The sequence below is a fragment of the Neolamprologus multifasciatus genome, chromosome 14, assembly GCF_963576455.1.
Source record: "Neolamprologus multifasciatus chromosome 14, fNeoMul1.2, whole genome shotgun sequence".
In the NCBI taxonomy this organism is placed as follows: domain Eukaryota; kingdom Metazoa; phylum Chordata; class Actinopteri; order Cichliformes; family Cichlidae; genus Neolamprologus; species Neolamprologus multifasciatus.
The window spans coordinates 34,922,511-34,936,405 of NC_140452.1; the positions used below are offsets into that span (position 1 = coordinate 34,922,511).

Genomic DNA, 13,895 nt, shown 5'->3' on the forward strand with positions numbered 1-13,895 from the left:
AGGGATTGATCTAATGTGGTGGCAGAGGCTATATCGAGACTAATGTGATCTATTAGATAGTTTCTGTATTGGCTAGAATTAAGATTATTTTTATTTGCATGCATGCTTTTTCTGTGAAAATTACATGTGCACATTTGAGTATCAACCCAATGAACTTTTTTCCCGTTTTTCCTGTGTTATGAAAATGTCATGGAGTCTGATTAAAGCAATGGTTCATCAACTTTTCACTGCTGTGCTCACTCCACACCACATACAACCACACACAAACACAACTACACACACACGCGTGCCAAATAAACAAAGTAGTTGGCATTTCCTAATTTCGAGGGTGATGTTAACTTCACTGCAGAACCTTTTGTTTAGTTGATTTGTGGTAATGCAAAAAAACCTGCACTGACTGCGTCTCAGGCTCCATGTGAAATAATAGTGTTCTCAGGTCTGTGGATGGAGTGAACAATACTTAATAGGCCCATGATAATAAGTATTAAAATCAGCGGACCTGAAAGAAAACGTGATGGGACACTTAATTAGGAGAGAAAGATGGAGAAAAACAGATAGCGGACAGTGGTACATGTAGATATAAAATGAAGATGACTGAGCAAGAGAAGCAAGAAAAACCTCTTGAATGGGTTTAAAAACACCGTGATGAAAGGGATAGATGGACTGTGTGTGTGTGTGTGTGTGTGTGTGTGTGTGTGTGTGTGTGTGTGTGTGTGTGTGTGGGTATTAAGTTACAAAGAGAGACTGAGATGGATCAGGAAAAAGAGAGAAATTCTTTGCACTCTAATTCTCATCTCTCTTGCTGTGTTGTATTGAAAATAGGTGGGGGGGCTGGCCGTAATCATGCGCTCCCTACTGATTTTTTTTTTGTACTCTCTGATCTCTCTTTCTCCATGTCTAGAGCACAATCTTGCACGCACACACAAACACACGGTGTAGTGGGCCCGCTATTTCAGGATCTCATCATTAGGCACCCTGGCATTGTAATCATCACCTCCTCTTCAATCTTTTTCTTTTTCATTGGACATCAGCGCATTTTACACAAACAAGTTTGAAATGATAAATAACCCTTTGAATTACTTGATTTAGAGCTCCTGATATAAACAGAATACGATTAAAATGAAAGTCTCTGGCTTGATGGAAGATCATTCTTTTTTCGCACTAGGTTGTAGCAGGTTACCATTTTGTCTTCACACCAAAAGTCAGTGCAGGTCTGTTACAGGGCATCAAAATCATTTGAGATAAATAGTGAATTGGAGAGCAATATCTGGCCCTGTATGATTAACATCAGGGCTGTAACAGTTCTCCAAAATTATTAGTTTATTTACACCTTGATTTGAAGTAAAGTTCTGATTCATACTTGGATTTTTCTTCAGCTTCGATGAATATCAGAAAACATGAAAAAAAAAAAGACCACGGGTCAGTTCTCCTGATTGCCCGTTATAAATACCATAACACATAAATTAGCAAACAGATAGTATTGGCTAATAATCTCTGTTGGGGTGGGTTCTGTTACTCGGTTATCATCGTATACCAAGATGGAATTGTGTTAGGATTTTGCTGACATTTGTGTTACTATTTCAGAACTTGTAACTGACAAAAAATTGTTTTAAAGGTGTTAAGATTATGTTAAAGTTTCAATTTTGATATAAAAATTCTAATTTTGTCACAGCTGGGTTTTTTTTTTTTTCTCAAATATTTGCAATTGAGCTATAAAAACAATGGGACAAGTATTTAAAGCTACATTTTGTAATTACTCTTTGTAGAATTCCACATTTCACCACCAGAGGGAAGCATTTTACTGGTTGGTGTGTTGAATTGTTTGTCTGATGTGTACTGCTTCCTAACCTTTGGTATTTCCTTTTAACCCTTTTAGTTAACCTTTATAGGACCTACAGTTCAACTGAAGTGTGTTCTAAATGAAGTTGTGCCTACAAATGTTATGTCTTTCATTTCAGTGTTTTGCAGAGATGTGTCAATTACCAAGTGTATTTATCCAAAAATAGCAGCTCTGTTGTGTTGTCAGACTTTACTGTGGTGCAGATGTTCTGTCATTTGTTTAGGCGACAAACATAATGAGAAGTATCTGATGCATAATTATGCAGCTGTGGTATGTTTATGTAGTGTCAGAGATGTACCAAAAGCTGTCTGGAACTTGTTCATTAAAGAGTTCACAACTACAGAAAAGCAACAGCAAGTGGATATTTCACACACACAGTTTTTCTAGGACCAAGTTGTACTAAGATATACTCTGTTAATCTGAAAGGTTGGGAAAATTTCTGACAACTGTTTTGAAATTCCATGATGTTCCTGTCGACTTCTTTCCTAGTTTGTTAAATGGGAGGGGAAAATCATTCTAATTAATCAGCAACTCTAAAACATAGAAAGCACTAAGAAAGGAGTCAAAACTGAGCTCAATCTTTTTTTTAACCCCAAAAACTGTGCTTGAAAATGTTCAAGAAATCCTCAAGTTATCAACTTATCAACAGTGTTCAGTGCCATAAACCTCTCCCTAAAATCCCAGTGCTTTATTAAAGTACTTGTCCTATATAGTTTAATATTCACTCTGGTTCCTCCTATCTGTCAATTTTATTCTCCAAACCATTGCAGCCTTCTCCTTCAGAGGGATTACAGTTTCCTGAGAGACATCAATGTTTGGCACCCCTTCGTCCTCATCGGAGTTTATTCCTCCACGCTGTCTGCTGCCATGAGCAACCTCATCGGGGCCTCACGCGTCCTCTACGCCATGGCAAAGGATGACCTGTTTGGTAGGTGGCTCTGTTTTTTTTGTTTTTTGTTTTTTTTTCCAAGGGACGCAAAATCTCGACTGAAACCATTGTTAGATTTTTTTTTTAATTGCATTACTGACATTTCAGTCTTTAAAATATGCCAGGAACACAGATGTGATTTGTTATATGAAAATGCCACTGACAACAGAGAAAACATTGGTGTCTGTTTCATGGCAGTGCTGGCTGCCAGACAATCAGCTGTACCTACAGCTGCAGAGAGATAAACACTCTTTAAAAATCTTAAGATGATATCATTTAATCTTGACTGTAAAATTTATATTGCTTATAATAATAGCAGCAAGGCGATAAGATAGATTATAGTTGATGCAGGTGAAATAATCATCAATATCATCAGCTTTAATAACTAGAGCCATAATTACCCTTCAGCTGGAGGATTTTTAAAGCCTTATATAATCTGTTATTTTCATAGTATTTGTTAAAAATATTTTTAACATGTGTTTTATATATCCTGATTTCTTTTTTTGCATATTTGCCACCAGTTTCAGATCATCAAAAAAAGTCATATTAGATAACTTGAGTAAATTAAAAAATGTAGTTTTTAATGATGACTTCATGTATTAAGTGGAGAAAAACTATAGAAACCCAATTGGCCCTTTGAAGAAAAAAACAATCATCAGTCATGAATGAAGTGTGATTAACCATAGTGTTTTGAAAGCAGAGTTGTTTCACTAACCACACTCATGCCTAATTACTACCAGAAAATCATTTAAATGAAACCTATGTGACAAAATGAATTTGAATAAAAGAGCTCAAAAAGCAAAAACATCATGACACGATCTAACGAAACAGCTGAGAAACACAGTCATCGATCATTCTCAAAAGATGATCGATGACTGGGTTACTCCAGCAAGTACCAAAAATGAACACAAGGGCTCGTCTCATATTAGGCAAAAACATCTTGTTGATCCTCAGTGCTATGATGACATGGAACTATTTGGAAGGTTTGAGTCCTGTTACATCTGACATAAAACTAACACAACATTTCATGGAAGAACATCACACTAGCACTCACACATGTTAGTTGGTAGTGTGATGGTCTTGGACTGTTTTGCTGCTTTAGGCCTTTACTTATGAAACTGTGAGTTCTGCTCTCTGCCAGAAAATCAGGAAGGGGACAAATACTTTTGGCAGCACTGTAGTACGTGTTAGAACATAAGGTTCAGGAGACTTTTTTTTTTTATTCCTTCTTGATATATTTTTTTCCCAATTTAAATGAGTTTACTCATATTTTCCTCTAATATGTATTCCTATTCAGTGTGGTCCTCTACATGAGGCTCATCTATTAGATGATTGTGGAATATTCTTAACACGTTCACATTCACCTGCCGCAAGTGGAGGAGTTTAAGTATTTCGGGTTCTTGTTCTTGTAAAAGCTGTTCGTCTTGTTTCCTTGCTTGTCATTAATGGGAATAAGTTTCTAAACCAGCGGGGCCTGTGGAAGCGCAGACCCAACACATAGCTGTGTTTACATTTTCACATTTAAAAAAAGAGTGCGTAACAGAATTGTAAAGTATTTCAGAAATCAGCGGTGCTTATTTCTTTTCTTAAAAAAAAAAAAAAAACTCTGAAAAAACACAAACCCTCTGAGTCAAAGCCATTCCCATATCAAGCGAGTGCAGCGTTTGTGTGATTTCAATCACTTCTCTGTGTGAGTCGACGCTGCCTGCTGCTTTGTCGTTATTAATGACTCTGAGCAACTTCCTTATCCCGTCCTCTCCTTTTTTTTTGTTAAGTCTGTTGCAAATGGATTTGGCCCGTTTCTGTCTGTGCGTATAGCCGCACTTCTGTGCGTGTGTGTGTCAGGGGAGATAAATGGCCGTATTAGTCAGAGTTCCTCGATGAAGTGATCTGACGGAGCAGAGGCAGACGACTCTGGTACGAGTCTGTTCACTCACTGACACCCAAAGGGTTAATTTAAGTTAGATTAATCTCTTTAATTAAGAGTCAGTGACTGTGGAACCATAAATGTGTAGTGTGTGTGTGTGTGTGTGTGTAAAAGGGACAGTAGGATCATCACGTGTGTGTTGTTCTGGTTGTTGTCACTCATGCATGCTGCTCACTGCTTAACCTTGCCACTGTCCTATGCAAACTAAGTGATGGATGCGTCAATTTTTCCCAACACACACACACACTCTCACACACACACACACTCACACTCACACACACACACACACACACACACACACACGCACACACACACACACACACACTCAAAAGAAGTTCTTTGTTTTTCCTCCCTCTGTCCCACACCTCTTCCATTTCTTTCTCTTCTCTAACTTGCTAATCTCTAACTCCTTCACCTCTGCCCTGCCTCTCTTCATCCTTTCCATCTCCCTGCTCTGCCGCATTGATTTGACTTTAAAGTCGCGCTGATTTAATTCCAGTCCTTTACCATCTGTGAAATTTACTCTTAAACTCAGATCCCCCTCGACCGCCCGCCTCGTCCCTGCAGCACCCGTCTCTCCACCGCGTGAGCCTCGTTATTGTCTCCATAGTCTTTCACCAGTCTTACCTCTGTTGTGCTCAGCCACCACAGGGTTCAAAGCAAATACCATCATCGCCACGCGATGAAATGTCGTGCAAGCTATGAGACGTATGTAAATGTATGTAAATATCTTTCAATAGACCATACAGGCCTGTAAGTGACGCGTCGGGTTAGTTTGTCTCCCTCGCTGTCGCCTGCCCACTCGCTTTCCCTCTCTCTCGCTCTCCCTTTTCAAAGCAGACATTTAGTTAATTACATAAATTTTGTGCAAATGTCAGTAACGGTAGAAAATGCCATCCCCAGTGAAAATCAGATCTGTTCTGTGCACTTTACCATCATCGGTTATTATTTATATCTGTTGCTCTTGGAAAAAAATTAAAAATGGAAAGAAAGCAGTAACAGAACCTAGCGAGTCGGAGCGGGATTGGCAGTCGCTTCCAGGAGGGGTTTGTTTTTTAAATCTCATTCTGTGTTAATATCTCCCTACTTGAGTATAATGTTGAGAATTTAAAGAGTGACAAATTAGATCGTCAAAGGGACTTGGCTGTACTTTCAGTAATACATACCAGCAAAATCTTGTTTATGGTCATTGCCTCGACTGTTGCACATGCAGGCTGCGACAGCCGCACCTGCATTTCAATGTACTAATGGCTGCGCTACACACCCCAGGTTACGAAAAGCGAGAGGTACACAACCATACAAAGCGACACTAAAGCGTGGTGCACACCAGCAGTTATGACTTAGCTTTTCACGTCACTCACATTCATGAGGTCGAAAAATGGCACACATAAACTAAGCATTAGACCAAAGGCCTGCAACAGGCACAATGACTGACACCTGTGGGGTATACAGCGAAGGAAGTTCAATACGGCCAGGCTTTCTTTGGATCAGCTGCTGTGACAAAACCTGAAACCCAGTGAGGGATAATGGATATCACAACGTTAGTTATCCGCGTTTTCGGCTATCCAAGCTTTCTATTTCTTCCTCACATGAAAAGAGTCGTTTTGTGCACCATGTGACTCTTCTTCCACACAAAATAATCCCTGTCAGTTCTGCCTATGCCAGTCAGAGATGATGACCATGATAAAATGAAGTAGAGAAACAGTGTTTTTTAAGCTGTTATTTTTACTGCAGTAGTTCTGAAAAATCAAAACACAGATTAAAAATGACGAGTTTGCTCATAAGAAGCTGCGCATTAGTAACACAACTGAAACTATAAACTGGATATATTTAAACATCAAACGTTACTTTCATAGTCTACCAAAGGTGTGTAAATTGCTTTAGTTTGTCAGCACATCAAAATAAAATTAATTATTCGACTTATTAAACAGGTCTTCTTGGTGTGTGAATGTATGTAAAACATTCATACATTTTTGCATCACTTCCATTGACGTGTTGGGCTTCATTTGGTGGTGTTAGTAAGGTGTAACTCAACAAACTGCACATATAAACTGTGTCTCCTTAGCAGAGAATCTATACTGCAGAGAATCAGTGAAAACATGAAGCTTCCTGCTGGTTTTGAACTGAAACTTAATATAAATAAAACTCTGAACAGGTTATATGTTCATAGGCATAAGTTACCATGGCGATTTAGCCAGTTTAAAAAAAAAGGATCAATTTTTGTGACACTGAAAACTTGAAGCTCAACATAGCTTGGTAACCCAATAATTGTGATTCTCAGTACACCCCAGTGCTCTGCACTTGCTATTTAACTTCCCCAGATATCGACACTGTGTCAAGCTGTGTCCCCTTTTCTGCTTCTACGAGCACATTTAATAGATAACACTGTCTATTAAAACCGAGAAAGGCCATTCGTTACAATCTTTCACTGATTAAGCTGTTCTGTTGACACATGCTTTACTGATGTGAACATGGGAGACTGTTGTTACGGTGATGCTGCTGCTAAATATTTTAATACTAAGATTCAAAAGGTCACTCTCTTTATTGTTTTGTTTTTTTTCTCACGTCTGCAGGTAAGGCGCTGTGGCTGGCTAAGAAGACATCTCGCAGTGGCAACCCCTGGGTCTCAGTGCTGATCTCCTGGTTCCTAGTGCAGGTTAGTAGTGATAAGCAAATCAGTATCAGCAGATAAGTGCAACTTTATATCACGTCAAGCAGTACTGCTAAATAACTGTAAGTAAATGTTTTGTAATCAGTGTGGGCTGAGGAGAAAAGAGTCTAATGTTAGAGTTTGTCCCGTCAGCTTCATGTTTTGTACAAATCCAAATGAGGAAACGTGTTTTGAATAGCAAAATTAAAAGCAAAGAAATGCTGTGTCAAAAATAAGAGCTTCAGTGATCAAACGTCCAAATAAGACAACACTAGCCTTAGACTTGGCTTTCAATATTTCACTGACATCAGTAACATTCTTCTACGGGAGATAAAATCCTCAGTACATAAGGAAGGTAGAGAACCTTCAAACAAGCCAATATTATTTCTGTATAATTAATGCAAGGTTGGCAAGGCAGAGGGACAAAATCATCGGGAATTCCTGTTGTTTGGATTGTTCAGTGTTTTTCAAAGAAACTTTCCTCAGGCAAGAAGATCAGAAAGTCCTCTCTCCCTTCAAACTAAACGTATTCATTCACCAGTTCAGCCTGAGCAGTTTGATGTCTTTTTTTTTCTATCACTGCTCAATCTGCATCCACGCACACCTGTCATAGTGCTGCTTAAATTTGTGCATTTGCATTAAACAAATGGCACCTGAAGTCAGTTATTCTGTCGACTAATGCGTTCCAAAGGCGTGCTTCTGCATCACTAAAGTCTCTTTGGTTTAATAGCGTTCAGTGAATTTTCCAAAAAAGCACAACTTACTTACTTTAAGTAGTTTTACTGTGCTGATTGGTAGGTGAGGATGCTGAAATTTCCGTTCCTTCCCCGTCTTTTATTAATAACACTTTAAAATTTTTGATAGACAAAGAGATATAAATAAATAGAGAGACAGACAGACAGGCTGTGGGATTTGCAGAGGATATCAGCTGGAGGGAAAATGGATCAAGATGAAGTGCATCTCACTTTTGTAACATGGTTACAGACTGCTACCACAGAGGCAGAATCTGTCAGATATCTGACAGTTTATAATGTTATTCATAATTGCTGCAGGCATTTATGTCCCTTTAGATTAAAGTGGACCCATTATGTGTTTCTTTATTTTTCTGTCATATATACAGTATTTTGTTACAATGGTGGCTGTTTCAAATCGGGAGGCCAGTGGATGTAAATGTAATCCCTGTGAGCCAAAAGGTCAGGCTTCAGACTTCTCACTTCATTTCTCCAATCTAGGAAGAACATCTATCCCTCTGTTTGCTCATTTTTTTGCCACTTTTCTGGATCAGGGAGCACAAGTCTAAGCAGAGAGGCAGAGAGCTTTCCTCCCTCAGCTCTTTTGAGGGAGCTAGCGAAAAAGATGTAGTCCCTCCAGTGGGAGGGTCTGCCCCTGGGCCTCCTCCCAGTTGGACATGCCTGAAACACCTTGCATAGGAAGGACAAAGGAGGCAACCTAGTCAAATGCCTGAACCGCTCGAACCCCCTCCTTTCAGTGCGGAGGATAACGTCTCCACTCTGAGCTTCTCCTAAATGGCCGAGCTCATCGTCCTGTCTCTAAGGGAGTGGTGAGGGGAGGAATGTAGATCAACTGTTAAATGGACAGATTCACCTTCACTCTCTCTTCACCATCGCACATTGAGCCCATCTGTCGATCTGTCAATACAGCCCCCCCTCGTCACTTTCCTTTCTACTATCATTAGCATGGTGTTAGTCTTCAAACCAACAACTCACTGCACTTATAGTGCCACAGTTGTAAATAAAACACAACCACATTAGTATGTTGTAACATGCATACTTATTTCTTTATGCTGAAACATAAAAGCTATTTCAGACACGGTTACTCAGGAGACTACAATACGAAGCTCAAAGTGCAGCTGACAAACAGGTGGCAGGTGGTGGCTGCTGTTACATTTTGTCTTTCTTCACACTTGGACCAATCTATGACTGCATGGATGAACCTTTCTTCAGCCTGATGGGGCTCACATTGAGTCTTTGCGGTTAATTCTTACCGCACGCACCAATATCATACCAATAGCGTGGAAGTGTGCTTTTTAGGGCTTTGTTAATAAGCAGATGTTTAGTTCAAGTTAATCAAGATAATCAGGTGTAAAAGGCTGTCAAATGAATTCAAAACCTTTAAGTGGAATTAACATTATACAACTTAATCCATTCAATTCCTTTAAGCCTTCAGCTTCACAGTATAAAATACACAAACTATTTAGAACTGTCCAGGAATAAAAATAGGGAGGTGGAAACCATTCAGAAGCATTTTTGACAAGCAAAATTATAACTAAACAAGAGTAACTTATCATCTAATCGATTCACTTCCCATCTGGGTTCATTACTAGCAACAACCTGGTGTGTAGGTGATTAAAGTATAGAGGCAGCGCAAACCGAACAAGACTGAACAATATCAGAGCAGCTGAATGGAAAAAACTGGCACTTTTTTCCCACTCTGACCAAAAGACAGCACATAGTGTTTTTCTCTTCTATTGTGTCACCTAAGTGGAGGAAAGAAGCCAATTTAGACCAGGAGAAAATATTGGCAGAGGAGAGGAGGGTGGGGATAGAGATGAAGAGCAGGCGGAGGATCTTAGGAGCAAATAGGCCTGACTAAACCATCATTATCAGAGGTGAGTGTTAAAGGCTGAATGGCTTGTCATTATTTGCGCCCTCTCTTTTTCTCACTCGCTGTCCCCCTCTCGTCCCCTTCTCTTCATCTCCGGCACTCACCAGGAGCGGAGGAGGAGCAATTAGATGGAAATCGTTAGCTGCGTCGCCGCTGCTGCCATCATCAGAAATCATTGACTCCTGTCCTCTTTCTCTCTGCCTCTTCCTCCACCATTTGAATGATTCACTGATGACAAAAGTCTGATTGTAATCTTGCCTTAAACTCTCATGTGCTGCAGGATTGAAAAGGAAGGAGGAGGGAAGAGGGAGGCAGGGGCCTTGCTTTGATTTTTATTGGACTTCTAAGTAAAGGAGAAATGGTCGGGGAATGCAGGGAGACAAAAGTATAAATGGTTAAAGAGAAGATTGAAGAGCATAGGGTTGGATGGTGATCTGAAAATATAGGCTGCAACCCAAGAAAAATAAATGGTATGTATGTCACTTCCAAAGGACGTCAATAAACTTGACAAAAACAAAACAAGATGAACCAGACAAAGCCGCAACAGCCTGGCACTTCCTCCTTATGCTGGTCATCAACTTTGTCACACACTGCTGTGTGATGGCGTCCCACTCTTCAACCAGCATTTGTCATATGTCAACCAACATGGTTGTGTGGAACGCTCTGGCTATAACAGTACGCCCAAGCTGATCCATAGTTTTGATTCTACTATCCAGCACTAATCGGGCACTGATGTGTTGTTGGGACAACTTAAATTGTTGTTGTGGGATTCAGATCCAGCTTTCATCACTGTTGATGCTTGACTAGTCATTTTTACACTGCCGGTGATGTTTGTTAATGTTTGACCACAGTTTTAGGCCTAAGTTTTAGGCTTGTCCTACAGGCCAGGCGTTTGGTTTCAAATAATCTCAGTGGAATCTAAAATCTTGACAGATGTGAACATTTTTGATGACTCGTAGGCAGAAAACCAACCGCAGTGGCAGTGGCTGCCTCTGAAAGCAAACCAATTTGCCAGTCACAACCCTGATGGTAGAGAAACCTGACAACAGGTCACTTCAGTCAGCTCACTGGAACAATTCAGATGGATACAGACCTGTCGAGCCACCAGGTGTTCTCCAGCCGGTAATCGTGAATCTTGAGTTGGATATAAGAGGTGAGGGGGGCTATGTTATGGACATGGATGCAAATTTAATCTGAAATGACTGCTGATGGAATCCGTGTTATCATAAAACAGTTGTTTGAGTCTTTAACAGACGATAGGAGAAAGCAGAGCTCTGTACAACAAACATCTTTCCTCTTTGTTGGTGTAGAGGAACATTGCCTCCTTGCCTCTGTGATGTCTTTATTTTTGATGCACAGTTTGACTGATGTCAGTTATACTTTGCTCCCTGGTTACCTTACACACAAGGAAACTCCAGAGTTTGGGACCAGTACCGGTCCAATCATTTGACATTCTAGTCTGTATTTACGTTTTATAAATACTAATATAATAAATTGTACATGTCTTCATAGTCAAGTTCTTTTATAACCCTCTTGAATGAAAGGTGAAAGTCTTTAATTCTTGATTGTTTTAGTTCAAATTCACTGTGGTGTTGTACCGAATTGTCTCTGTCCTAACTGATGGACCCGGCTTTCTGCATCTGAACTCAAATACACACTCTAGAATGTGCTGTATGATTGTTACCTGTAATACTTAGCCATGTCTGGAAAAGCACAGTTCTGTAGTAAAAAGCATTATTCAGCTTTTTCCACTTTATTCTTTTTATTTAATAAAAACATGTGTGTGAGCCCTTACACTGCAAGGACCTGTGTGGCAATTAATGCACACTGCTCTCCAGTAAAAACAGTCTTTTAAATCAGCGCATAATAGCGGGATGGTGTGTGTATGCACACACAAACGCAACTCATTCACACTCAGTTGGTGTGCTGTCAGAGCGGTTGTACATGCAGGCCTGTGTCTGAGTTAATGGCTAATTAATGCTCTGGTAGAGCCAGCTCCCACGGGTGCACTGAAGAGACACCCACTGACTTTGACTGTCAGAGGTCAGCAGTGCTCCCTCACACACTTTCTCTTTTTCACTTGTCTTCCTCTCTCTTCTTTGTCTTCCCCCACTTCTCCAGCCTCACTGCTCCCTCGGTGCATCTGGTGACCTGTTCTCCCCGCCTGTCAATAATGTGACATCATTAATTTCAACTCCCCACCGTTACATTTTCTCCCCCCCTCTCTCTTCCTCGGTGTACATCTGCCTTATGGTGGCTGCTATCTCCCCTCCATACATACCAATGATATATCCTTGAGCTCATGAATATGTTCCCCAACTCTGGAGAAGTTTCTCAGTAGCAAATCATAAAACACACAATAAAAGGAGAGAGAGAGGCGGTGTTCTGTGTTTGTACAGTACAGCAGTTACCTCCTTGGTCTGTGCAATCAGCTCCTGCAGCTCACAAACACGTATAAAAAGCTCACTCCATGATGATGAAACAACTGCAGGAAATGTTTCATTCGGCACAGAAGAGCTAATGACGGTCTTTACCTGAAAGATTTACGTGTGCTGCTCCTCCACCAAAGTGAAGGTGAGGTGCTTGAGGAACGGAAGGTAGCAGTGGGGAAGATATCCATTTCTGACAATTTAGTCGTGTTCGCACCACAATTCAACAGAGATTGTTGCAAATGAGTGTAATTTACACACTGAATGAACAGCTAAGCTATGGTTTGTGTGATGGTGTTGTGAAAGTAGCACACATGTATTACTGTGACATTAGAGTTTTGTTCAAATGAATGATAGTTGAGCTGAGGGGGGGGGGGGGGGGTGATCATGTGTGTTTATTTTTAAAGTGTAGTTTCATGTCAAATACATCTGAGATATCTGCTTGTAATATTCTCTTGGATGTGGATACAGTTGATATTTACAACCATGAAGTGCAACATAGAATAAATTAAATAAATGTCACACATTGAGTGTTATTTTATAGTTTTGATGTCTTACATGTTGTTGCAAATAATAAAATAAAGAAATGGACAAGTAGTTTCCATCTTAAGAGTCTCAAAGTAGAATATGAGCCAGAACCTGAACCACTCCGTAGCTGTGCTACTAAAGGCTCAGATTGTTTGCCCCCCCCCACTCCTGTTGCTCAATGCTTCACTGCCCCAGTTGCCGTCGCAGACCCTGGTTCTGCAAAAGGTTTCTTCCTATTAAAAGGGCGTTTTTCTTTCCCACTCATGCCAAGGGCTGCTAAAAGGAGATCACTTCATTTTGGAGTCTTCTTTCTAATACTGTAGAGTGCTTAGCTTGCAATATATACTGCTGTAAGGTGGTTGTTGAAAAAATTCTCTTTATAACTAAAACTGAATTTAAGTGAATAAAAAGTTTGAAGCATTTACAGAAAGAGCAGGAAACCCTCAGAATTGAGTTTTCAGTTTAGCACAGTTGTCTGTGAAACTTTTAGCTACTTATAATTTAATAATGATTTGAATTTCTGATCTTAAACTTTGCTATCAGCATTTAGTGGCACATTTAGCAACTTGTAGTTTGAGACAAGCAAGTAAAGTGAGTATTAGTCTTATAATTGACACATTTTAACATTTACTCTTAGCAGCTCGTGGCCCAAAGTCAAGAACAACATAATTTGGTATAAAATTCAAATTGTGCTGTAGCTTTGTGCATATAACTTAGCCTTTTGCATTTCTGGTCTAAATGTAGGTTTTTCTTTTTAAATTAATTTTTGGTTAGATGCCTGAAATTATGACTGCTTTAGGCATTTTCACATTTTATTTTCCACCATTTAATAAATATGTAAATACCCCATTTTTGGCTTTTGTGTTTTAGGGAATAAGATGGCTAACAAATGTCTAAATGAGCGTTCATAAGTTGTCCGGGATATTCTACATCATCACATCTAACACAGAGATGACATGTGACAGTCA

General features: G+C 39.8%; 1 protein-coding gene across 1 annotated transcript in view; it reads left to right on the top strand.

Moving 5' to 3' along the window:
- Nucleotides 1-13,895, top strand: part of LOC146504504 (solute carrier family 12 member 9) — a 74,418-nt gene that overhangs the window by 26,972 nt on the left and 33,551 nt on the right. The window contains exons 7-8 of the mRNA XM_085184807.1: nucleotides 2,611-2,768; nucleotides 7,269-7,351. Coding sequence (XP_085040933.1) covers nucleotides 2,611-2,768; nucleotides 7,269-7,351 — 241 coding nt within the window. The remainder of the gene's footprint in view (nucleotides 1-2,610; nucleotides 2,769-7,268; nucleotides 7,352-13,895) is intronic.